The 27,477-nt window shown below is 44.9% G+C and overlaps 1 protein-coding gene across 1 annotated transcript in view; it reads left to right on the plus strand.

Annotated features, from left to right (window-relative positions):
* Positions 1-27,477, plus strand: part of LOC119187465 (pyruvate dehydrogenase phosphatase regulatory subunit, mitochondrial) — an 81,258-nt gene that overhangs the window by 34,433 nt on the left and 19,348 nt on the right. The window contains exons 11-15 of the mRNA XM_037435574.2: positions 1,792-2,016; positions 8,665-8,794; positions 10,303-10,436; positions 11,869-12,017; positions 19,614-19,812. Coding sequence (XP_037291471.1) covers positions 1,792-2,016; positions 8,665-8,794; positions 10,303-10,436; positions 11,869-12,017; positions 19,614-19,812 — 837 coding nt within the window. The remainder of the gene's footprint in view (positions 1-1,791; positions 2,017-8,664; positions 8,795-10,302; positions 10,437-11,868; positions 12,018-19,613; positions 19,813-27,477) is intronic.

The following is a 27,477-nucleotide window of genomic DNA, read 5'->3' on the forward strand; positions in this document are numbered from 1 at the left end:
TTTCCTTCTTTACTGGAATTGCATTTGACAGATATGGGTTGTGGCTGAATGTTATGGTAAATCTGAAATGTCTGATTGTTCATGTTTTAGCAGTGTGCAGTCTTAGTGGATATTAAAAATGTGCAGCATATACAGTTATGCTGATGCATGGCCAAAGTTGGCCTTATTTACTGATAGGATAGAAGGTGACTAATGACTGTGAAAGCAGAACTGCACTTAAAGCTAGTTAGGATGGCTTGTGGACACCATCATGTTCTTAGTTGCTAGCACTGTGTGTTCACATAGAAAGTACTGAAACTTATTTTCAAAGTAGTGTATACTGTGGCATACATCTTGCATCTTCTTGCATCTTATCTATAATGATGGCACATGGCAAGCATGAAGATTTGCAAATAAACATATATGGCATTTTAACATGATGTTGAAGTTGCCCTTTAAAGAACCCCAGGTGGTCAGAATTAATCCAGAGTCTCATCACTACAGCATGCCTCATAATCATATCATGGTTTTGACTCTTAAAACCCCATAAGTTATTAATAAAAAAGTTGGTCCTTAAATGCCAGATGTGATGTCATTTATATATCAATTTAACAAAATTTAAAATGAAATTTGCTGATATTGTGTTATGGTAAGGCTAGGAATAATGATACTACTCAGCAAAACAGCCAAAATCACTACGCACATTACTTTTAGCTGTTTTTGCATTGTTGAAGCGCCCCGGTGATAGTAAAAATTGATGATCTCATTACATGTCCACATCTTGAGTGCTCAAACTGAAGCTTGCTTGTTGTGTAAGCAAGTTATATATAGTAAATTATGGAGAGCACTCTGGCACTTCTCAGTATTTTTTTAGAGGTTAAAAGCTTGGACATTCACCTAATGAAAGAACAAAGAGAAATAAATAATAAATGCAAGCTCAGAAGTTTCTTATACACTACTATACATTTTTAACTTGAGTAACAAGTACCTGTGAATATAGATTACATTCAGCAGCATTTGTAGTTTAACTTGATTATTCATTGTTTAGGAGCAGCATAGGATTATAATACTAAGAAATAGCAAGGCATGAAAACAAAGTATCCATTCTTCATTCTCCTCTTTCTTTTTGTTATAACCAGCTGCCGTTAATGAGTAAGTATGGCTCAAAGGGGCCCTGCAACACTTTTTTAGCAAGGGCAGAAAACACTGCCAATGGGTAGTTAGCCTCCCGAGAACATGCGAGCCTAATATTCTATTGCAGCACGTGACCTGGAGTTCACAACAAATTCTCAAAGTCAGCTACACATTGCTTACTCTTTTCTCAACAAATGACAATACAAGCTCAAAAATCACTCGTCACAGCCACTGGCCGATTTGAGCATGGCGTGCTCGGTCGTTACAAGGGTCCCCGCATGAGGCCACGACTTGTCCATGCATGTGCGCACGATTGCACTGAAAAGTCGCATATTCGAAGAAAAAAAAAAAAAGAGAGAAAAGGTGCTCATGGTCACGAGGTGCGCATGACGTATTTTTTTTCCCCATGTTATCTCTCCCTGCTTAGCGTTCAGCACTTTTGTTGGAACAAGAAAAGAGAGCATTAATGCAATTGCAGCATGTGACAAATCTTTGTAACTCCGCTCATACGAGACGGGTTATAAAAATTTTTGCGGTGCTGAACTCGTGAAGCAATAAGCTTTTTTAAGGAGTCCATTTCGTAGCTACTTGAAAGAGTGTTGCAGGGCCACTTTAATTTATTTGAGATTACTAGGACATCACTGAAAGTGATGTCACCTGTATTGGTTGTGCATGCAGGTGGAACGTCTCTTTCTTGCTGTTGGTACCAACGGCGCACAGACGCAAATGGCTGGCGGAATTGGCCGTGCATTGGCCCTTTGGCTGTGTGATGGCGCACCTCGTGCATACCTGTTGCCTTGTGACTGTCGTCGCTTCCTGGACTTACACAACAATGCAAAGTTTCTACGTGAGCGTGTCCAAGAGGCAGTTGGAAGAACATACCTAGCACCTCACCCACTTCAAGTTAGTGTTGAGCAACTTTTAGCTGAAGAAGCCCTGCAGGGGCATGTAGCTTGTTGCAAAAAATTATAGAAAGAAGTAACTAAAAAAAAAAGATGAGTGTCGTTACTTCTTTGCTTAAATACACGCATAAAACTGAAATTAAGTATCTTGTGTTGTTATAAAGGCTGAAAAATATTTGCACTCTTAAAAATTTTTTATGGCATTCGTTTGTGGCATTTGAGTTAAATATTTTTTATTTATTTATAATACCTCAAAGGCCCCTAAAGGAAGAAGTTTCACATGAAGGGTGGGCATATCTACTTTCTTCTATGATGGGTTTGAAGATGGCTAGGCCAGATGAAGCACTGCTGTAATGGAAAGGTCATTCCAGTCCCTTGATCTTATGTTGAAGAAGGAGGATGCATGGGAGACAGTATGAGCTTGAAAGGGGTATACGGTCTTTTAGTGGTTGGTTTGGCTTGAGGGGCAATGGGTGGGTGCGGGAACAATGAGATCGGCTTAGGGTGATTTGTGAAAGAACTTGTGAAAGGAGAGAAAGGCTGGCGACTTGACAGTGTGATGCAAGGCTAAGAAAGTTTGCTTGGGATTTGAGTTTCGATGAGCTAGAGTTGTAGGAATTGTCCAAAAAATAATATATACTGCATGGCTCTGTACTGATTTAAGTATGGTAATGTGGTTATGTTTTTATGAGTCCTACAGGGCACATGCATATTCGAGTTTCGGCCCGACTATGGTGCCGTAGGTTAGAAGTTGGGCTGAGGTAGGTGCTAATCGGATATAAGCTACTTCATGGTACAGTTGATCATGTATGTATGTTGTTATATACGCAGACGACAAAAGCCTTGTACAGTTTTTTAAAGTGTGTTTCCTTGTGTTCACAAGAGCTGGTTCAATCAGACCTTCCCCATCTAATCTGCACCCCCTTTCCTTTCTCCAAGAAAAAAGTAGTGTGTGCAAGCTGTATCAACTAAAGGTGTTTATCAGTAGAGGCATTTAATTACTGGTTGTGTACGAAGCGTAGAAGGAAGTTTCTTTTCATTTATCTCTAAATCGAAAATCAAAAATTGCAAAATACCGGGCGTCCCAGCTATCTTTAACTAAGGAATAAAAAAAAATACAGCATTAGTGGCAGGCGAGTGAAATCAGTTGCATATTGCCGAGAGCCACAACTTTGAAGGGCCTGCCGTAGAGATAGTGGCGAAATTTCGACGTAGCCCAGATGATGGCGAGGCACTCCTTTTTTGTTGTGGAATAATTGGCTTCTGCTTTGGATAGCGATTGGCTGGCGTAACTAATGACCCTTTCAAGTCGGTCAGCCCTCTGCACAAGAACGGCGCCGAGACCTACACTGCTTGCGTTAGTGTGTATTTCTGTCTCGGCGAATTCGTCGAAATGGGCAATTAACGGAGGTGTCTGGAGGTGATGTTTAAGCTCGTGGAAAGCATGTTTCTGCGGCGTTTCCCACTTGGAACTCCACGTCGGCCTTGGTATGGTTACTGAGTGGATCGGCGATGCGGGCAAAGTTTTTCACGAACCGCCTATAATAGGGGCACAGGCCCAGAAATCGGCGCACCGCCTTCTTGTCTGCGGGCGGCGGGAAGTCGGCGATGACGGCTGTTTTTCATGGATCGGGAAGAACTCCAGACTTGCTAATCACGTGCCCCAGAAACAAGAGCTCCTCGTACGCAAGTCTGCACTTTTCTGGCTTCAGTGTGAGTCCGGACATCTTGATGGCTTGAAGTACAGCTTCAAGGTGTCGAAGATGCTCATTGAAACTCGAGAAAATTACGACGTCGTCCAAGTACACAAGGCAAGTCTGCCACTTCAATCCTGTCAGGACTGTATCTATAACGAGTTGAAAAGTTGCAGGCGCTAAGCAAAGACCGAAGGGCATTATCTTAAACTCGAAGAGGCCGTCCGGTGTTATAAACGCAGTCTTCTCTCGATCTCTTTCATAGACTTCGATTTGCCAATAGCCAGTTTTAAGATCCATTGACGAAAAGTACTTGGCTTTATGGGGCCGATCCAGTGCGTCGTCTATTCGTGGGAAAGGACACACGTCCTTTTTTGTGATTTTGTTCAGGCGGCGATAATCGACGCAGAAACGTAGGGTTCCATCCTTTTTCTTCACTAACACCACGGGGGACGCCCATGGACTCTTGGACGGCTGGATGATGTCGTCTCGTAGCATTTCATCAACTTGTGTTTTTACGGCCTCGCGTTCTAGTGTCAAAACCCAGTACGGACCCTGACGGAGTGGTCTGGCATTTTCCTCGGTTATGATGCGATGTTTCGTCATTGGGGTCTGCCGAATTTTGACGACGACAAAAAGCAATCTTCGTATTGCAGAAGCAGGCTCTTGAGCTGTTCTTGCTTATGGTTTGGAAGGCTGGGATTAACGTCGAAAGCTGAGGGAGGGGCTTGGTTTCTCTGAGCAGGTTCCGCAAAATCGGCGAGGGAGAGAGCACTGGTGGCTTCCACAATTTCTTCGATGTATGCGACCGTTGTTCCATTGTTCACATGTTTGCACTCATTGCTGAAATTCGTGAGCATAATTGTTGCTTTGCCTTCCCACAGCTCTGCAATTCCTCTTGCGACGCAAATATTTCGGGTGACCAACAGAAGCTAACTGCCTTCAACGACGCCTTCCAAGTCAGGTGATTTAGGAGCGCCGACTGAAATAATGACGCTGGATCGAGGCGGAATGGTGACTTGTTCTTCCAGCACATTCAAGGCATGGTTTCCTGATGGTGTGCGCGGCAGTAGTGCTTCTTCTGTGGATAACGTTATCAACTTTGTTCTTAGATTGATGACAGCACCATGGAGGCATAAAGGATGACATTTCTCGAGCAACGCTGTAGAACTACGAAGTCTGCAGGATAAATACGGCCATTAATGGTGACTCTCGCTGTGCAGATTCCTGTAGGCGTTACGAGATGACCTCCGGCTGTGCGGATTTCGGGGCCTTCCCAAGCTGTCCTAACTTTCTTCAACTTCGCAGCGAACGGTCCACTGATGATGGGGAATAGTCGGCTCCAGTATCGACGAGAGCGATCACACTGTGGCCGTCGATAAGAACGTTGAGGTCGCTAGTTCGCCGTCTCGTGTTACAGTTAGGGGGTGGCATCGGGTCACGGCTGCGTCGGCTTGTTTCGCTTCTTCCATGTTGCATCGTCAGGTCATCTTCGGTAAATGAGGTTTGGCCATCAGGACTTTGCCTGATTAGCGTCGTGTTCAGAAAGCTCCGTCGCGTTGGCGTCGGAGAATCTTCGGTAGTTCGTCGCACAGCAACCGCACCTCCATCGGTTGATGCTTTTAGTTTCCCAAATACAGGCTAGGAGACCGACCCCGCATTGGGCCAGAGTACTGCTGGTGGTGCGGTGACATGCGGCGGCTGGGCGATGGTGAACGGGAAGGGCTTCGTGGTGTCCACTGAGTTCCTGTCAGGTAGTCGGCGATATCACGTGGCCATTCCCCTGGCTGCAGACGTGGTGCATTGACGGCGAAGCCACACAGCCCCATCTGTCGATACTGGCAACGGCGGTAAGTGTGCCCGGCCTCACCGCAGTGGTAGCACAGTGGGCGGTGGTCAGGGGTGCGCCAGACGTCAGTCTTCCTTGAAGCGTAGCGCTGGCCGGCTGGCCGGCGGTATGGCATCGGCGGTGGTGGCGGCGGTGCCTGGCGGAAGAACTGCGACGGGGCTGTGTCCTGACGAGGGCGTGGAGGAGCGTTGCGGTGCACTGCAATGGCGTAGCTCATTGCTTTTTAGTTCAGGCTGCAGTGCTTCTGTGATTCCAAGCGACTGCCAAACTTCTTCGCGGACAATGTCAGTGATTGAATTGGCTTGAGGCTGCGTTGAAGGCAACAACTTCCGCAGCTCCTCCTGTACGATCGCTCGAATCGTCTCGCGCAGGTCGTCGGTGCTGAAGGCGTCAAGGCAGTTCTATGAGGTGTGGCGGTTGTATTGCGCTGTGCGCATCTCAAGCGCCTTTTCTATAGTTGTGGCCGCGGCAAGAAATTCGCTGACAGTCTTGGGCGGGTTCCGGACAAGTCCCGCAAACAGCTCCTGCTTGACTCCGCGCATGAGGAACCGTAGCTTATTTTCCTCAGCCATGGTGGAGTCGGTGTGTCGAAAGAGCCGGGTCATCTCTTCGACGAAGAGGGTTACGCTTTCATTAGGAAGTTGCACCCTTGTCTCCAGCAATGTGGCAGAGCTTTCCTTGCGGATGACGCTCGTGAACGTGTGCAGAAACGTTGCTTGAAAGAGTTTCCAGGTTCGTAGTGTTGATTCGTGGTTTTCATACCTTGTCTTCTCAGCGTCTTTTAAGTAAAAATAGACGGGGCGTAATTTTTTCTCGGTCCCAGCTGTTCAAGGCGGTGACTTGGTCATATATTTCGATCCAGCTTTCCAGGTCCTCACCTGACGATCCATGGAACGTTGGGGGTTCCTTGCGCTGCCGGAGAATGACTGGGGCAGGCTGCACGGGGGCGGTCATGGTTGCTGTAGTTGATGTCGGGATCCGGGTCTGCCTGGCTGCTTCAGGAAGGGGCCCGTACTCTGGTTGTAGTACCCTCTGCCTGCGACTAGTGCGCTGTTCAGGGTTGGCGTCCGTGTCTTCTTTGCCGCTTGGGCTGGGCTCGCGGCTTGAAGGGGGCGTCCTAAACATCAAAGAAGCAGCACCTCCACCAGATGTCACAGGGTGGTGACGTCGACAAAAAAACAGACAGTAGGATGAAGGTTAAACTGTTTATTTGGGCGAACTTGTGCTCGATAAACGGAAAGTTGGATCACAGTAGCAGACCTGCACTGATAGCGGCGAACGGATCGTCAGTCGTCGATCAACTGACAAGCGGCGAAGCACGTAGGCACTTATACACTTGCCATCAAATGTTCTAGCGTTACCACTAGCGTTGACGTAGGCTCCAGAATAATCTGTACAGTTCGCGGAGTGGGCGTGATCTTATCGAAATGATCTACTACAGTCATGAAGCTTCTCGAAGACTGCAGGCGGGGTTTGCGCTGAGAATTACGTAGTGTATTGGGGCGATAACAAAACTTGAGAACAAGAACGTGGCAGTATGTTGTTATATACGCAGACGACAAAAGCCCTGTACAGTTTTTTAAAGTGTGTTTCCTTGTGTTCACAAGAGCTGGTTCAATCAGACCTTCCCCATCTAATCCTGCACCCCTTTTTCTTTCTCCAAGAAAAAAGTAGAGTGTGCAAGCTGTACCCACTAAAGGTGTTGATCAGTGGAGGCATTTAATTACTGGTTGTGTACGGAGCGTAGAAGGAAGTTTCTTTTCATTTATCTCTAAATGGAAAATCAAAAATTGCAAAATACCGGACATCCCAGCTATCTTTAGCCAAGGAATAAAAAAATACAGCATTAGTGGCAGGCGAGTGAAATCAGTTGCATATTGCCGAGAGTCACCTTGTGCACTACAGACAATTTTTGTTTTCTAATTAATCAATTTTGTTAATTAAAATGACTGAACTAACTCGTTGAGTATTAAATTTAGGCAAGAAATGGTACTTGCAGTGTAGTAGAACGTCTTCAGAAACGTGCATTGCATTAATTGCAGTAAAGAAAATTTTGCAAATGCCATTTTTTTTCAAGTAGCAAAGGGAGCCCGGTAAATACAAAAAAGAGCATGTGACTAGTGCGTCTGCGCGCTGCACACATGCTGCTCTCAGCTGGGGTTTAAGGGAACGAAATCAGCTGCAGCCGTGACCCGCCAAATCTGTTTCAGCGGCAGGCCATTAACTCGACAGTGGCTGGCTACAAGTTGCACCATCACGCACCTCAACTGGCTGGCAGTGATCTAAAAAACCAACAACAACTTAACGGCTATTACTGCAGCGGATACGGCGAGTCTTGGCTTACGTGTGAGATATACGTGAGATTTTCTTTATAGCAAATTGTGCACTGGACGTTTCTGAAGGCACTCTCGAACTTTGCAAGTCTCATTTTTTGCTTAAAGTCAATATTAAGTGAGTTAGTTAAGATAACCTAATTAACAATGTAGTTATTTACAAAAACTGTCTGTTGTGCACAAGGTGACTATCAACGATATGCAACTGATTCCGCTCACCTGTTTCTAATATTGTATTTTTTTACCCTTGCCTAAAGATAGCTGGGACACCCGATATAATTTAAACAGGTGTGTTTCATTGTGCAGTACAAGGTGTACAATATCTTCATCCGTTTGCTTTTTTTTTTGAAACAGTCTTGCTCTGTGCATAAAAGTAAGTTTCTATGATTTATGAAATGCTTTGGGATTGCTAACTTACTTTACATTTAGAGCTGCAACTCGGAAAGAACACATGAAGAATACATTCCAAGTATGATGTTTTGTGCGTTGTCTCTGGTTATATAGCTCTTCAGTGGGACGTCATACCAACTTGCCTAGCTTGCCATCTTGTAATAAAGAAAGGAGTGACTGGTAATCATAGGGAAATGTCTTCAAACGATAGTTAATGTATAAGTTGGTGAATGATAGTCATGGATGGTAATGAAAACTACTGTTATTCCTGTAAAGGCGTATGTTTGACAAAGGAGACATTTTTTTGTCATTTTTCAAGCTACTTTCATTTCATGAGACTTTCTTCTATCGAAGTTATATTCTTCGAAATGCCTTAATTGCAGGCTGAATTTCGAACAGGACGTCGCCTTCGTTGTTCACCACTGCTGCCACTTCAGGAACAGCAGGGCGCTGTGCTTGGTGAAAGAATGGGCTTTGAACGAGCATTGTTTTTTGATCCTCAGCACATTCTCGGTAGGATTCTGATTTTTAAAATTCATTTTTCAGAAGAGACGTTTTGCACATATTCATTTTGCTTTATTTTACTCTAAAAACATCTAAACAAATTTATGATTCAATCCAAATTAATCTTTCTGACTCTGTCAGCTTGGTCTCTTTCTTCTAGGTTGCACTTGTTTAAAGTTTGCAAATAAGTAATTTTTCTTGCTAGTAATATTGCTGTGGAGAAATAGTAGTTTTTATTAGCGCAGATAGTCCTATTTTCCTTGTGCGTGTAGTGTCGCCAGGTCTGCTGTGTTTCATTATTTGGGCTAGCACAGCATGAGACGGATTGGTTTGAACATGGCTTTTCATTGTATATTACAGATGTGGCTAACAAAATGAACTTTGTTTTTTTGGCTTTGAAACGCCAAATGTAGCTTTCCAGCGCTTTCAAAAATACTTGCTGGCTGTTGATGAAATTGTTATATTAATTGATGATAATATAAAGAAATTTACCGTATTTTCTCGCATAAAACCCACACAAAATATACAGAAATATCAGTGCTGAACATGACTTGCAGTTTATATGTGAGTTTCTGTAAGTTGGCCTTGTGGTTCATGGCACTACTTTACAGTAAGGCAAAAAAGGCGGCTTCACGGTAGTATGCGAGATTTTACTTTTTTTTCTGTTCTGTTCTGTTCTGTTTTAACTTTTTTGCTGTGGAGAGGTTGATGTTTTCAAAATTTTAGTTTTTCATGTTTTTAGTTAAAGGTGCAAGTAATATACTAGGTCAGATGATATGCTAAAAAATACAGCATGCACGCACACACGCACACACGCGCGCGCACGCACGCACACACACACACACACACACACACACACACACACACACACACACACACACACACACACACACACACACACACACACACACACACACACACACACACACACACACACACACACACACACACACACACACACACACACACACACACACACACACACACACACACACACACACACACACACACACACACACACACACACACACGCACGCACGCACGCACACCTGGTTGTGACAGCCCTGCTTGGACTTAGCAGAATCTCTTTATATCATGAACAAATAAAATAAATGTACATGTGTAAGTACTTAATTCAAAGAATGATTTCTCATGCATATGTTTCACATTTGAAAGGGACGTAAGAAAAACGGATGCACCTGCAATCACTTCTCTGGAAGCTCCTACTATCACTTCTGGCATGTGCAGCTACCAAAAATAGTACAACTTTCAAGATCTGTTTCAGTTGGAGAGAATCATTGTTCAGAGAGCGCTCGTAAAGTCATCCTCTGTTCTTGTGTGTTCTTCATCTGCACTCAAATCTATTCAGGAGAGAATCATCATTGGGGGGTGTGAATTTGCACACCCGTAAATTTGCAGTGCGTGACTGAAGCTGCTCGTATTACGTTGCCCACGTTATGTTGTTGTGTATAATGTATAGAGACGAAAGCTGTAACACAAGGTTTGTTTACTTGAAGGGGAGAACCACACCAGCCCAGAGCCAACATATGGAAAGCCTGCATGGTTGGAGCATGTGCATCGGGAGTATGTGGCTTGCCGAGAGAGAGTCGGCCTAAGTGACATGTCATCATTTACTAAATTCTACCTCGAGGTAAGTACTGACTGTTCTATGAAGGTTGATGCTGAAGTATCTTGTCCTTGTATTAGAGGAAGCTAGTAGAGAGTATCTCTTTCTGTGCTTTTGTCTTTCGCCTCTCTCTCTCTGAGTTAGCCTCTCACATTATGCACAAGGCTGTGTTGTATGGACAGGGAATTCACTCTGCCAGTATCCCTGGAAAATCTCAATGTTTGTTGAAACATTCGTCCAGCCATAGATGTGAGTTTGCATATGTATATGTCAGAGTGAGACCAGTGCAAGACATATCAAAAATTTACTTAACACCAAAATAGCATTAAAAGTGTTTTGTGTTGTATTAAATTCTAATTTGTGCTTTAAGTAGAGTATAAATGCACAGAAAAAGTATTTCATTCTATTGAAACTTATTTCATGATACATTTTCTTGTAAAATTTGAAAAGGAGTGCAATGAAACTACCTACTGCCAAAAGTTTATGGACTCGATTAGTTGCTTCCCAAGCTGCTAATTGAGCACTTGCCCTTTTTTTAACATGGCTTCTAGTGCTTAATGGTGCACCTTGTTTGTGCTAGAAGGGATAGTTATGTTATACCGCAGTTAAAGTTTGGGAAGTAGAGATTATTTTAAAACATCTGTGATTTTCAGATCTCCATTTTCCAAAAGTACATGTATAGCCTAGGCCAGCTAAAACCCTTTGGCTCTTACCTGGTGCCAACTCGGTGAAGGGAAAAAAAAAAAAAGTCATCCTGATCTTTGGCAGAGTGCTGTTATTTTGTTTTGTCTTGCTGTAGGGAACTTGTGCGTGTTTGTCAAGGATTCAGATTCTTTTTTTGTGAGTGCATGAGTCACTTCAAGTATTGTGCCTTTGGGTATCAGCATGTCTACCATGTTACCAGGACATAAGGCAGGCTGGGCTTTGTCAAGTTTTTCTGTGAGAAAAGCTGAGTGAGCTTGAGTGTTTAGAGCCCTACACTCTACTTACGTTGGACAAATGAATTGCACTTGTAGTGATAGGGTGGGTTGGTCTAGTGCTTTCTTACTAAGGGATTGAATTTTCCTGCCTAGTATTCGGATTACTAATTATGAGATACCCTGAAAGGTATTGAAGTCACAGCCAAATAATTCTCTCAAGGAGTATTTTCAAGACACCAAAATACTTAGAAAAGTAACACATTTTAAATACCTTCAGAAGGTACAGCAAGTTGGTTAGGATATATAAGTTTGATCAGAACCTATCTCACTCCTAGTTTTTGCATTCATCTCATGTTGATGATTTCCCTCATGAAACTTTTTAATTTCAACGTCACTTGAAAGACAGAAAATTGCCAGCTTTAAAGTAGAAATATGTTGTTCTCTTTAGTATTGACCTAGTACCATGTACCCTCAGTTATGCTAGTTTCATGCACTGTAGCTTCTATGTCGGGTTATCTAAGAATAATTCTTTGCAGTCCGGAGGACTGGAGGTTGTGGACTTTCTGCAGCTGCTCTGCTCAAATGATGTGGATGTTCCAGTGGGGCACATTGTGCAAACAGGCATGCAGAATGATTATGGTGGCTACGAAAATGATTGCATCTTGGTGCGCATGGATGTAAATCGGTATGTTTGTCATATTGTTTCTTTGGTTTGATGTAGTAGAGGTTGTGGCCTTGAGTAACATTAGTCCCCACGTGTAAATCTAGGTGTAACTGATATTATGTGATGGCTGTGCATCATTATGTATGTCATTATGGAGACCTCAAGCTACCTCAAATTTTTCTTTAACCCACTTGCTCAAAACAGTCGTTCTAATTCCCACTATGTTTTGCTGTTTTTCCTACTCATTTCTAGCTCACATCTTCATGCTAGAACAACTCTCAATTCAAGGCTAACAATATTCAACTCTACAAACAGTATCCCACATTTATAAAATATTAGTAATTTTCTCTAATCTGAGAGATTATTTTGCACTGCATTTTATTGCAATAGCAATTATATGGACACTCTCGGCTAGATTTTGCCGCCGGGTGTGTCGCTGTCGACATCGGCATCGCCGTCACTCAACGTATATGTATACGTATTTATATATATGTAAACACAAGAAAAAAAGAATAATCGAGAGAAAGACTCCAGCACGCGCAATCGAACTTGGGACCTCTGAATTGTGAGTGCAAGACATTAACCACTGAGCCACAGAGGAGCACCTCCTTCAACATTCAAAGGGCAAGCTATTTATATCTATCACTTGCCGCTGCTGACAGGCATCTCAGAGGGAACTATCATGTTTTCAGCATTACCAGCAAGATGGCACATTGAGTGCGTGTCGCCACATCGTCATGACGCAGCGGCGCGCACTCTCATCTCCCATGCATATTTTACCCCACAGAGAGGAGGTGGGTTTGCACTCACTCGTGCACCTTTATCTAGTGGTGGGGAGAATCATAAGTGTTGGCTGGCTTTGGACTTTCACCGGAACGATTCTGTTGTATACCCCGGCGACAACTTTCTGTGGCAGCACGGCCAAGGCTACGTGGGCGGAGCCTATGCACATGTGCTACTGCGCCAAGTAGTCCGACCGCTTCGACGGGTGTTTCGGTTTCGATTTCACCAGCGCAGTCCGCGTCTCGCAGTCCGCGTCGGCTCGCGTTTGCTCGCGTTTCGCTGCAGGAAACGCGAGTCGCATCTTTGGGAACTCGAGAGCAATTTTTAATAATATTGTGACGTGATTTACTGACGTGTGGACCCAGGTTGCTGGGTGAATGATACATTCAATTATTCATGTAATGGTTACACAACTCATCATGCACGTACCGTTTTCGGTGACTTCAGGGTTCCACTGTTAACGTCGAGCTTAATCCGGAAGACACTGCGCTCGCTAACACCAGTGAGCTCGCTGACTTTCCGACATGCGGCTCTCACAGACAGCTGCGGGTCGCTTCTCCTTACTTGCGCGTAAACGTTGTACGCCACCTTCTTGGCCTGTACGGACAGCTTTTGATTTGACAACGCCTGGTACGGCTGCACAGCTGGTGGACTCGCGGCACGCGGCGGTGTTTCCTCCGTAAGCGACGTTGACGAGCTGTAACCGGCGGACGCCATCTTTGACAGTGAGAAATGCGGTGAGGTAAAAAGGCGATGGAAGCCAAAGAACCCCCAAAAAACCTGAGAGAGCGTGAAAAGAAATTTTTTCTACTGCGCAACGTTTTTATTCACTAATTAAAAAATAAATCCGCGAAAAATGTAAGTAACGAATGGTAAAATCTTAGTTACCCAGAACAGTATACAAACGTTTTCGTTGAGGGACTACATGCTGTGACGCAGTAAGACAAGCGTGCTTCGGCTCCGTAGCCTTGGCTGTGCTGCCACAGAAAGTTGTCGCGGGGTATAGTTACCGGGGGCACAAAGGTCACTGCAATCATTGCACAGTCTCCGTTTGCAAAAAGGGCGTGCTTTTCAGACACAGCGAAGTAACAACTGAGACGCTTATTCGCATTCATCTGTACCTGTGAGCGCGGGATGAAATCCCGGCTGTGGCGGCTGCATTTCCGATGGAGGTGGAAATGTTGTAGGCCCGTGTATTCAGATTTGGGTGCACGTTAAAGAACCCCAGGTGGTCAAAATTTCCGGAGCCCTCCACTGCGGTGTCTCTCATAATCATATGGTGGTTTTGGGCCGTTAAACTCCACAAATCAATCAATCTGTACCTATGAGTGGGTTTTGTGCGTCATTTATGTATGAGAAACGCAGGGCACGTTTCGATCAGCTAGCCATTCTGCGCGTGACCTTCCAATTTGTTGCTATTGCATTCATTGCTTCATCTTTGCGGCAAAGCTCTGACTTTTCTGCTAAATTAATACCCTGTAAATAACATGCGTGTGCGCATGCATCAATGACTGAGTGAGTGAGAGAGTTTCCGCTGCAGGGTGGTGTGGCAGTTTGGGTGCTCGGCTTCTGACCCGAAGGTCACGAGTTTTGATTCCAGCCACGACGGTTGCATTTAGATGTAGGCAAAGTGCTAGAGGTTCATGTGCTGTGCAATCTCAGAGCACATTAAAGAAGACCAGGTGGTAAAAATTTTTGGGACCCTCCACTCTGGCATCTCCCATTTTCAGATCATTGTTTTTGTACATAAAACCCCTGAGATTATTATTGTTGAGTGAGTGAGCTTTAAAAAGAGAGAGGGTGTAAGTGAGAGTTATTGAAAAAGAAGTAACGGCTAAGAGAAGCTTAAAGGGACCCTGAAATAGTGTCTGAAATTTTGTCAGCATTTAGGCTTGAGTATCATCAAAGCATTTGCACTAAAAATTAAGCAATGCACCGTGTACCAAGGTCACTACGGGAAATTATATCTATGCGCTCTTTCTCACTATTGTCTTGCACTCAACAGATTGAGCTCTGTCAAGTGCAGCTGACAGCACACTATCTGGCAGAGATGAAGCTCACGAAGCACTGGATATCTGCTTCAACAAGTGCCACCATGCAACCAGCCTTTCTCATTTTATTCCTCTGTATGGCAACACCTGCAAAGGCATGTGGACAAACAAAAAGTATTTGAGAAGGATCACCAATAAGTGCAAACTCGGGCAATCTGGCTATGTCTTGAGGGGTGAAGCCATAGCTGCACACGCATGGATAATGGCATTTGACCAGACAGTTAGAGCCTGACACTCACTGCAACAATGAGCTGAAGTAACTCCATTTGCCTGCTGCCTCACAAACCTTACACAATGTTGTAGCTTTACGAGTCTCCAGTCACTAGATTTGTGGCACACAACACAGCTAGGGCAACAGTGTCCGAGAAAAAAAAAAACATTGAAAAAAACACTGTAGCTCAGGTGACGTCAGTGCAGAGCATGTTGTAACAGAGGCAGACAACGCTCGCTGTTCAATGGAGGTTCTATGACAGGCTGAACATATCCAATCAGATCGGTCACCTAGTGTCACAAAACATGGAACAATGCTATTTGGAAAAGGCCTGAGAAGTTGAAAACTTCTTCGGCTGAGCTGTTGCAATCTATAGCAGTTCACATGTTTAAAGTCTGGTCATAATTTACACAGGTGATGCAGGTTGCTTAAATCGGTCTACAAATTATTCTCAAAACTTGCTTTACTGGCTTGCTCAATGTGTTTCTACAAAATCATCAAAACTGTGTCAGGGCCTTTTTAATTATTTATCCATTTATGCTTGAGGTTAGAAGTTAGTGGGAAACAGAAACTACTCTGTTAAATAATTGACTGCATAATCTGGCAGCCAAGCATGTTGCTGAGGACAGTACACTTCGTGTTGGGGAAGTAATATTTTTTGTTAGCAATCGGTAAGTTCGTAAGTAAACAGGTATTAAATTCTGTGAGCTGACAGTAGTGGCAAGGATGAATGTGATGCTGGGACTAAAAAAGCACAAACATGATGACAAGAGTGGCACGGCTGTCTAATTTATGATCAAGTGTGAACCTGATTATAAATATGGCACACATAAACATGTACACAAAACAGACCAAATCACACTTAATGGGACAACCCAGCTTTCAAATATCATTACCCCTTAACAATATCATCACATGGTTGTGAAAGTTGAAAGTGTAGACCTGAAACTCGTAAATACTCTTTATTCAGTGAACCAGGGGGTGTGGCCTGGATCAGCCAGGCCAGCCGCGTCCACTAGTACGTCTCTCATCATATTCGGTGAACTTGTTCTCAGCAAAGTAGTATAGTTAAACCTGCTTATAACAAACCTCGATATAATGAATTCCTCAATATAACGAAATTTTCCTATTCCCCGCTATTGCTCCATAGAAGCACATGTATTTGCGACCTTTATGTAACAAAGTAAAAGTGGGAGACAACCTTCATATGAAGAATTTTCCCCACAAAGAATCCAAGAATTTTTCTCTACATTTTAGCATTTTGGTACAAGCATGTGTCTTCTGCAGCTGCCTTGCAGACCAGACGAAGCAGCATCAGCGCGCATGGCGCCTCAGGCAAGTGCGAGCACTGCGCGGGTGAGCACGAGGTGGGCAGGCGGGCTAACACCCCGCGATCCGGCGTTGCCGCCGTTCTCGCCGCAGCGGGCGCATGTGCGGGGGTGCCCCCCCTTCCCCCTCCACTCAATACAAAAACAAAAACTACTTTTGCACGTTGGCAGTGCTGCACTTTTAGTTAGCATTACATATGTGGGGCCACGTTGCATAAGGAGGGCTCTTAACCGAATAGTTTTCCATGGTGTCTGTGTCCATATCGTTCTCTCTTAGTTTTTGATGCCATGCACGCGTGCATAGTTTCACTTGGCGCTCATGGTGTGGCCTCCCGACGACATTCAGCTTTGTTCTTTTTTTTTTATTGCAATAGCAATTATATGGACAGTCTCGGCTGGTTTTTTTGCCATCGCCGCTGTCATTCACTGTATACGTATATGTGTAATTGAAAACTCAAAAAAGAAAAAAAAAAGCTGTCCGCACTCGGCGCCGAGCTTGTCACGATGCACTGATGCGTGCTTATCTCCCACGCATACTTTGCCCCATGAAGGGGGGGGGGGGGGGTAGATGGTTTGTGGGCGTGCACTTATCCTTCAGTAGGGAGAATCGCTCGCCTTCGACTTTGACCGGAACGATTGTGTTTGGTTTCTAGGCACGCAAAGATCACTTCCCTCGCTGGACAGGCGCCGTTTGTGAAGAGTGCGCTTTTCAAATATGGTGAAGTAACAGCTTGGGCACTTGTTAGTTCGCACTCATATCTGTACCTGTGATTAGGTTTCGTGCCTCGTTTCTGTTTAAACAGTACACTAAGTGTCGAGCAGTAAACGTTGTTAGTTTTCTCTCATCCTGTGTATGTTGTTCTTGTGCGTCATTTCGTGCATGAGCATCACCCTGCACATTTCGATCTGCTTGCCCTTCTGAGGGTTACATTCAAAGTTGTTGCTATCGCATTCATTGCTTGGCCCTTGCGGCAAAGCTGTGAACCGTGTCGTCACAACTGAGAGAATGTCACATTAGGCACTGATGGAAACTCTTCAAGACCACGGTGACAACGGATCTTCGGAAGTCGATTCATCATGTCCTTCTATCTTGCACCGTGCCACGAGTTCGCAAACTGGTAGCTTTCGCTATTAGCCAATTAGTTCTGGCAATACGACGGTGCGCTGAATGCAATGCAATGAACTCGTTAGCAAAAAAATTAATGTTATAAGAAGTAAAGCTGGCAGCCAACTTTTTTGTATCCGATACCGCAGAACTCCTACAAAACGCTGGTGTGAGCAAATACGGCAGCTCCAGGGAAAAGCGCTCTTTTCACACAGTCTCTTCGCGTTGAAAGCACACTGATTTACTCGCCGAGATAGCAAGCGCGCCAATGATCGCGACCGCCCTTCTTAAAATTCAAGTTCATTATTGCTACTTAAGCGAACTCCCCCCCCCCCCCCCTGCATTGTTTCATGCTCGTTCTAGATGGGTAGTTTACTTTGTTTCAGCATTCGACTGCAGTTCTAACATGCAGGAGATGGTATCTTGTGCACTTTCCAGGCGATAGGGACGGACCAACTCATTTGATCTCTGCTTCAGCAGCGCTCACACACTTTTACTTTTACCCGCTCCTGAAAGTTACAATGGGCAGGCATGTTATCAATTTAGACTTGTTACGGAACATGGAAGCGACAGCAAAAACTTGCCGATAGTGTCCACATAATTGGTATCACAATAATATCGCATTTTTTGCTGTAAAATATGTGTTTTGGGTTAGCTGTTATCACTCCCCCTTTTGCTTAATTTGTGCATTTATTTTCAGAATTTCCGTACCGCACCTCCAAATAATGAAATCCTCTTTGTAATAAATTTTTCCACAAATTTATTAATATTGTTATATCCAGGTTTAACTGTAACACTTACAATACAGGCAACTAACTCTTACAGTACAATGATTGTGGTGAACACATGTCAGCTGCCGTTATTCTTCTCTGTGGGGGGAATATGCTGACATTTATTCATGTGTCACCACACATTCCAACATTATTGCTGGTTCTCGTCTCAGTTCTAGAGTAAACTCAGGTCACACATGTAATGTGCACAGTGTGATCATTAAATTTTAAAACGGCGTACCGAACACCCTGGAAAACTTGCTCCTGGAATGCCAGTGTCATGCAAACCACCACATGCAACCGGAGTGGGATTAAGCACCAAGAACGAACGACAACCACCTAATCGAAACGTGGGAGGCCAAGCTCGTCCTAGAGGATCTATAAGACCAATGACAACTCGCCACCAGGGGCAAGAAGGCAGTCGAAGCCAGAGGGTTTCTGGACGAGGGAGCCCTTTCACCTTAGAGTGATACTGGGCATCGCTCAGAACACTCTTTCGAAACAAATGTTTATTTCTCTCATCCAAGGACGTTCCTTGGCATTGATGCCTGGCCTGCTACAAGTGACATAATGTGTAGAAGTTTTAGTCTGGTGAAACCACATTTTATGTAAGATGCTACTAACAATACAGGAGCCATCTGGTGCTTACTCCTGATAAGAATATTTATACTACCATAGAACTGCAAGTGAATGAACCAAGGAATGGGAAATTTAAACAAAAAGGAGTTTGTGCATGTGCCTGCTCACTGCAAGGTCTGAATGTGTGAAGTATGATTTCACGCTCCTTTTTGAGATGCTGCAACACCTTCAAGATTGGCTTACATTCATTAGTTTTTTTCTCATAGCAGCTAACATTATGCAGACTGTGCAGTATTGTACTGTCTTCAGGGTTAACCTAGGTTATAATGAAACGAGTTGCAACATTTCTTCACCATAGTGCACTCTGTGATGTGATTGCTGTTGTCACAACTGTACTCGCGTAACATATATGTGATTGCTTGTCTTACACAAATGCATTGGTTCATGTAGTAACTATTTGCAGAGCCTTAAGTGATGCTTGATAGCCTGTTGCCGACAACATATATTTTGCGTTACACTGGTTTGTCTAAACGTGTGAGATATACATAATCTTTCAAAATAGAGACCATTAGCTCTAGTTGCAGTACACATGAAGTTTGGTGTTGTTTTGTAATAAATTTGTGGTAAACTTAAGAAAGCGTTTTTCACAGAAGGTGCAGCTTTGTTGTAGTGAGACTTGGGTCTACTTGAACATACTGTATAATTGATGGTTTGTGATTTCTTGCTGAAAATGTTTTTATGTAGCCGGAAGGATCTGAAGTTATGTTATTTATTGTTCTTTTCTCTACAGTTATTTCATGGTTTCACCGACAGCACAGCAAACCCGCATTGCCAAATGGGTTCGGCGGCATCTGCCACGAGATGGTTCAGTCTCACTGCGAGATGTTACATCTCTTTACACAGTGTTGTATATTCTGGGGCCCAAATCTAGGGCCCTTTTGGAAGAAGTCACTGACCAAGAAATCCAAGTAGAGCCATTTACGTGCCAAGTAGGTAAAATGTTCAATAAATTGTCTACTTGCAATTATCCACATATATATTTCTGCATGCAATAAATAATTTATTCAATTTAGTAACTTGTTTGTGTGGGTAAATTTCACAAATCAACAGTGAAAGCTGTTTCTTGCTTATCTTCACTATTGTAGTGTTTTACTGGTGAGAATAATTGAAGTTTTCATGGCTGTTTTGATTCGCATCTTTTCTTCTTGCTTCACTTTTTTCTTCTTTTACATTTTGCTTCCTCAGTATTCTTTCGTAGTTAGCATACCTGTAAAAAATATTTGCTAATTATTTTGATTGAGTGCTCCCATATTAATAGACTGGTAACTTGTATAATAATGTAACAGCCATGCCTTGTTGACTGCATATGCACGCAGCATATTTCCTACCACAACCAGCCAATCTGTAGACTCTGTTGAAGTCGCATAGTTAATATATATTGACCCTTTATATTGTCGCGAGAGGAAACGATAGACAGGAACTCGAAGTGGGTGACTGTTTACTAAGCTACACAGCCATTCACTTCTTTGTTCTCCCCTTCTGCCACTAACACAGCGTGGCAATATTTAGTATCTCAGCAAAAAGAATGTTCTCAAACACACATACTACATTTCTGATGAGGTGATTAAAAAAAAACTATGCCATATTTCTGAGGAATATTCTCGTTTTGCAGAGAAATTTAGAAGGTTCTATTGATTATTAGTGAATAATTATAAAAATACATATCAAGTTTCTTTTTTTTTTCTCTAATGCTTTTTTTACTTTTGTGAATCTTTTTTGTGACTGAATTGTGCTGTGCAGTCAAACCCAACTAGTATATTGGCCTTGGGTAAATCAAATTATCCCTTATATCAAAAAATGTTTGAAAACAACAACGCTTCAATGTAAATTTGTGGAAAAATGTATTGATGCATCAAACTAAAACAGCCATAACATGTCATACATCAAACATCGGGTAGCACGAAACGTCTCAAGAAGTTGGCAAAATTTTTCGAATACGAATAGAATACGAATACATAGCTTCAAATATGAATCAAATATTGAATAATGAAGAGGTGCAATTTTTTTCCACCAGTAATCTTTTACTGAATCATATATTTAAGCTGGAAACAGTACAATTGTTATTATAGTCAGTTATTGTGCACAAAAATAAAAAAATCACCATCTGTACTTGCCAGAAAGCATAAAACTGTAATAGTTGAGATATTAACTGTGATGTCTTGGGGGCTTCGGTCTACATGTTGAACAAACCTTTTGTATCTTTTTTTATGTGGTAGCACCTTATCACAAAAAAAAGAAAAGCTTTCGTACCTGCCATGATGACTAGTGAGCATAAGGCCACTGGTCTGATTGTGTAACAGTCAACACTTGTGTACTTAAATGTAAGCGATTATTAAAGCAGCCTAGGTGGTCATGATTCATCTAGGTTCCCACACTATCAGTTTTGGCTCAAAAGACCCCAATTTTATAGTTTTCTTTTTAATTTTCTCCCCTGTTTTCACCTGTCAAGCCACTAAGGGAAATAGGAGTACTTGAGGCGTTTTTCAACTAACCAGCAGTACTCGCCTCGCTTGCTTTCATTGCCTTGCTGCCGAGGGCAGTAAACGAACGTTGACAAAGGAGCAAGATCGCAGCAACGGTTTAACAGAGGGTTGACTGCAGGAGACATTGCCACGCAAGTGCGATGAGCGTACCACAGATTTTCAAAGGTGCTGTCGAGAACACAGCGGAACTACGCATTAATTTGTCCCTCACCTTACATGCGCCGCTGTTAGCAACGGAAAACTATATGTGATGACGCCATTGTAATGTTACCGAAAGTGCAGGGCCCTTTCTATGTTTGCCATTGCGCGAAAAAAAACTTCAGCTCATTCGCATGACTATATCCGCTACGATGAAATCATTCCAGAACTATGAAGAGAGTATACATGCTGAAGTAGCGGCACAGCTGACGGACGACTTGTCAGTCTTCGACATGTGCGCGTGCGTTTGTATAGCGATCCATTTACGAAAACTGGTGTGACTATACTTGAAACGTGTTACCATCGTACGTCAAACTGAGCATGACTCTAGCTAGTTGCGTGCAGTGCATCGCCTACTAAGCTCACTCCATCAGCACCGGCCCTGTAATGTATATAAGCGTTAATTTGCCCTTGTGTAGAGATATATCTTTTTTTCGTGCTCGCTCAGCACGGGATCGAGCAAAGCCAATGTGGCGGCGGCAAGTTGCTTTTGTTTGCATGAGCGATACACACTTGCAGTCCCGCGCACAAGCAGCGGATGGCGTGTACGCTTACACGAATTGTAACAGCGCTAAACCTCTAAGCCACATGTACTGCCGTGCAGGCAGTACATGACTTAGACTGATTGAGATGTTTATCGTTGGTAGGTTTGTCGCGATGACGTGCTACCACATTCGTCGGTAGCCGTCATCACATTCCCGTTAATTTCCATGCAGGCATCACCACACTCACGCCGAAGTCTTAGTAATCCCTGCATGATCTACTGAGACTCTTAGCGCAAATGCGTAAAATCGCAAGTTCTTCACAGCGACATATGCGAACGAATATTTGTGAAGATCAAATATTCTAAAATATTCGAGTTAGTTCGAATATAACTATTACAAATGAAATATTTGACGGATATTCGAAACTTTTGAATATTCTCACACCCCTAGCTTTTTCTAATGTATTTGGGAGAGCAAGCACTGTAAGGTGAACTAGAGGCTTTTGGCACTTGATAAGTTTGCACAGCTACACATGAAGATATTGACACGTGTTTATATGAAAAAGAACGATAGGAATGTTTTGTAGATTCCAGCTAGTGGGTCAGGTGGTTTTTCGGGACGACAACGAAGCAGGCATCTTGCTGTACAGCTGATCCTGAATACGCTCTTTTCGCTGCCGTAAGCTGCTGTCATCTTTTGTTCACGTTGCACTGCGACACTGGTGGAGGAGCTGGGCCGCGACGCTGCCCGATGCTTCACACTCCTAGTAGGAGCCGTTCATCCAGCCCGGATGTGTTTACTACAACCCCTGTCTATCGATTCAGTCGTCGGCTACGAGGTATTCCTCCAGACTGCAACCCCTCGCAGAAAACCTCTACCAGACATCTAGAAATGGCTAACACCAGCCCCCAGCCTGTACTTCTCGGCACCAGTCCTCCCGCTCCATCCCAGGTAACGTTTTTTCAATCACTGGAGCCTAAACGCTTTGGTGGTGGGGCACACGAAGATGTAGAAGACTGGTTAGACCACTATGACCGTGTTGCGAAGATCAACCAGTGGTCTGCTCAGGAAAAGCTCGGCCGGGCCTACTTCTATCTCGATGACAGCGCTCGTACTTGGTACGAGAACAGAGAAGGCAACCTGTCCACATGGACCGACTTTCACCAGAAGATGGTTGAAACTTTTGCCAATGTCGACAGACGTGACCGCGCCCACCAACTACTAGAGCTAAGGGTCCAAAAACTCAATGAAACGGTCGCCATGTTCGCCGAAAACATGACACGTTTATTTCGGAGGGCTAACCCGCAGATGACCAAAGATAGGAAGTTGCACTACCTCATGCGTGGCGTGAAAGAGCAGCTGTTCGCCGGACTTCTGCGCAACCCGCCAAGCACTGTAGAGAACTTCATCAAAGAAGCGTCGGCTATCGAGCGGGCCCTTCACCAACGCTGCCGACAATATGACCGCTTGTGCAGCAGCCCCCTAATTCAGGCCGCCGCTGTGACATTTGACAGTCATAGCTCCTTACGTGACATGATTAGAGAGATTGTTCGTGAAGAACTGCAAAGGCTGCGGACTCCGGTAGTGGATACACCCATGGCATCTGTCGCTCAAGTCGTCCGTGACGAAATCCGCCAAGCATTCTCGACAGCTGATCCTGCCCCCGAACAACGTCCCATGACGTACGCCGTCGCCCTTCGAAGCCCCCCACCCGCTCCGCCTTCATACTACCCGCCACCTGCAACTGTTCCTTGGTCACCACCACAGGGGGAGACATCGTGGCGACCACCCATCCAGCCCCCATACGACCAGTCGTCTTCTGGCCTGCCATGGCCTTCGTCGCGTGAGGAGTCATCACGGCAACCACAGCTTCGCCGAACAGACACCTGGCGCACTGCCGACAGGCGTCCACTCTGTTTCAATTGTGGAAGTGTAGGCCACATAGCCCGCTATTGCTGGCGCCGTGCCGATCCGTCTCGCCCTCTCAGGCCACGGTTTGAAATTCGACATGCCAACAACTACGTATCCCGCCGTGGCGATGTGGGTTCTCAAGGACCTCCGGTACCTCGACCTTCATTCGACGGCCGCCGTAACAATGATGACGAGACTATAACTGATTATGAGCCGGTCTTCCGACATCGACCACGCTCTCCTTCTCCTGCCCAGTCACCTTCGTTGCAGCGCCGCACTTTTGCCGAGACCAGAGGAGCGAGGTCACCCAGCCCACACCGGGAAAACTGAAGGCGGCGACCTCAGGGGGTAAGGTTGCAGGCTGTCAAGACAAAGAAAAAAAGCCCCCATTACTCCCACCTCAGGACGCTGTAAAGCCGACAAGACGTAATACCGACGAAACTGTGACCCCAGGCCTTACCGTTCTTGTGGATGGACAGCAAGTCAAAGCTTTAGTCGACACCGAGGCTGACTTCTCTATTATCAGTGATGACCTTGCCGTACGCTCAAGAAAGTGAAGACAGCGTGGACGGGACCTCACTTAAGGACGGCAGGCGGCCAATTACTGATGCCTGTCGGAATGTGCACAGCAAGGCTCGACATCGGTGACTCTACTTTCGTGGCGACGTTCGTCGTTCTCGCTTTATGCTGTAAAGACCTGATTATCGGAATGGATTTCTTGAGAGAACATTGCGCCGTCATCAATATCCCTGACAGTGTCATTACATTTCGCAACAACAGCCCTACTTTAGTCGATTGTTCAGAGCCGAGACACACGTCTTGTTCAGGGCCATTGCGTCTGACGGATGACGATGTGGTTGTCCCGCCACAATCGTGTACGCTTGTTTCGGTGGCAGGGGATGAGCCGTCTGACGGCGACGGTATTGCTGACCAAATAAGCTCGCTGATATTTAGCCATGGTATTTCAGTTGCTCGAGGTCTAGTCACTGTCACTGCTGGATGCACAAACTTGCTGCTCACTAACTTCAGCACTGAGCGCCGACATCTCCCGAAGGGTACAGCCGTCGCTTACTTTGACACTACTGCAGAAATCCAAGGCAATTTATCGGCCCTAGACGAAGCACCTCAAGAAGAATCAGTACCTAATCTTGACGTGGGTACTACGTTGTCAAGGGACAAACGAACGAGACTTCTTGAGCTGCTAGCTGAATTCCAGCACTGCTTTTCATCGACATCACGGGTCGGTCGAACGCCGCTAACAAAGCATCGAATAATTACCCACAACGCAGCAAGGCCTATACACCAGAATCCTTATCGTGTGGCTCCAAAGGAACGGGAAGTGATACACCAACAAGTCGCTAAAATGCTTGAAGATAATGTGATTCAGCCCTCACAGAGCCCGTGGGCATCGCCTGTAGTATTAGTTAAGAAAAAGGACGGTACCCTGCGTTTTTGCGTGGATTACAGGAAGCTGAATCAAGTGACTAAGAAAGACGTGTATCCGCTTCCACGTATTGATGACTCCCTCGATAGGCTTCGAAACGCTCGCTACTTTTCTTCAATGGACCTCAGAAGTGGATATTGGCAGATCGAGGTAGACCCAAGAGATCGGGAAAAAACCGCTTTTGTGACGCCTGATCGTTTATATGAATTTAAAGTTCTACCCTTCGGTTCGTGCTCAGCGCCCGCTACTTTTCAAAGGCTCATGGACACTACTTTCAGGGTTAAAATGGAAGACCTGTTTAGTTTATCTAGACGACGCCATAGTGTTTTCCCCAACTTTTGACGAGCATCTCAAGAGGCTAGAAGTTGTTTTACGAGCCATACCCTCCGCAGGCCTCACATTGAAACCAGAGAAATGCCACTTTGTTTTGAAGAACTGCTGTTTCTTGGTCATGTCGTCAGCTGTACCGGCGTTCGGCCTGATCCCAAAAAACTTGCGGCCGTGGCACAGTTCCCAGTACCGTCCGATAAGAAAGCTGTCAGGCGCTTTCTGGGCCTATGCGCCTACTATCGCCGGTTCATCGCCGACTTCGCACGGATTGCGTCGCCGTTAACTCGCCTCACTAGAGACGACGCCACCTTTGAGTGGAACCACGAACAGCAAGCAGCGTTTAATGACCTCTGCCAATGTCTTCAAACACCTCCAGTGCTTGCTCACTTCGACGAGCAAGGGCCAAGAATGCTTCACACTGACGCAAGCAATGTAGGCTCGGAGCTGTGCTTGTGCAGTGACAAGAAGACACGGAACGAGCGATCGCCTACGCTAGCAGGACGCTAACACGCGCTGAGGCCAATTATTCAACAACTGAGAAAGAATGCCTCGCCGTGGTCTGGGCAGTTATGAAATTTCGCCCGTATTTGTATGGCCGCCCTTTCAAAGTTATAAGTGACCATCATTCGCTCTGTTGGTTGACTAATTTAAGAGATCCAACCGGCCGATTAGCACGGTGGAGTCTGAAGTTACAAGAGTTTGATATGACGGTCATACACAAGTCTGGGAAGCGCCATACGGACGCCGACCGCCTATCTCGATCACTAGTACAGTCAGCTTCTCTTTCTGACGACGACGATATGGCCTTCCTTGGTGTTCTCGACGCGTCCACGATTGCCCAACAACAACGAAGTGACCCTGAATTGCTTGATTTGATTAATTACGTGGACAAACGTTCTTCGAGGGCACCTAGAGTCTTTGCAAGGACATTATCGTCGTTTTGCTTACGCAATGGCGTCCTCTACAAAAGAAACTTTTCATTTATCGGAGCTCCCTATTTGCTCGTTATTCCTGCACCCCTTCGAACTGAAGTGCTCCAAGCATGTCACAATGAGCCGACGTCTGGCCATTTAGGCTACACTCGCACATTGGCAAGAGTACAGCAGGGATACTACTGGCCACGACTCACAACAGCCGTCAAGCACCACATTCACACTTGCCTCAATTGCCAGCGACGCAAGTCACCTCCAAAGAGACCGCCGGTCAGCTGCAACCAGTTCAGGTTCCACGTACACCGTTCGACCAGATAGGAATGGATATTTTGGGACCCCTTCCTACTTCTACTGCAGGGAATCGCTGGGTTATAGTCGCAACAGACTACCTAACCAGGTATGCTGAAACAAAAGCTATCCAAAAGAGCACCGCAGCGGAAGTGGTGAGATTTTTCATAGAAAATATTGTGCTACGCCACAATGCCCCGACTATCGTGATCACAGACCGCGGAACAGCATTTACGGCAGCTCTTTTAGACCTTGTCCTGATGCTTAGTGGAACGACTCACCGTAAGACCAATGCGTACCACCTACAAACGAATGGACTAACGGAGCGCCTCAGCAAGACAATTGAAGACATGCTGTCGATGTACGTGGATGTCCAACATAAGAATTGGGACGAAATTTTACCCTATATCATGTTCGCATACAATACGGCTAAACAAGCGACGACTCGCATGACTCCATTCAGCTTGGTTCACGGACGGGAGGTACGGACTATGTTGGATGCGATGTTGCCACATGAATGGGA

Source organism: Rhipicephalus microplus, chromosome X (assembly GCF_043290135.1).
Source record: "Rhipicephalus microplus isolate Deutch F79 chromosome X, USDA_Rmic, whole genome shotgun sequence".
Taxonomy (NCBI): domain Eukaryota; kingdom Metazoa; phylum Arthropoda; class Arachnida; order Ixodida; family Ixodidae; genus Rhipicephalus; species Rhipicephalus microplus.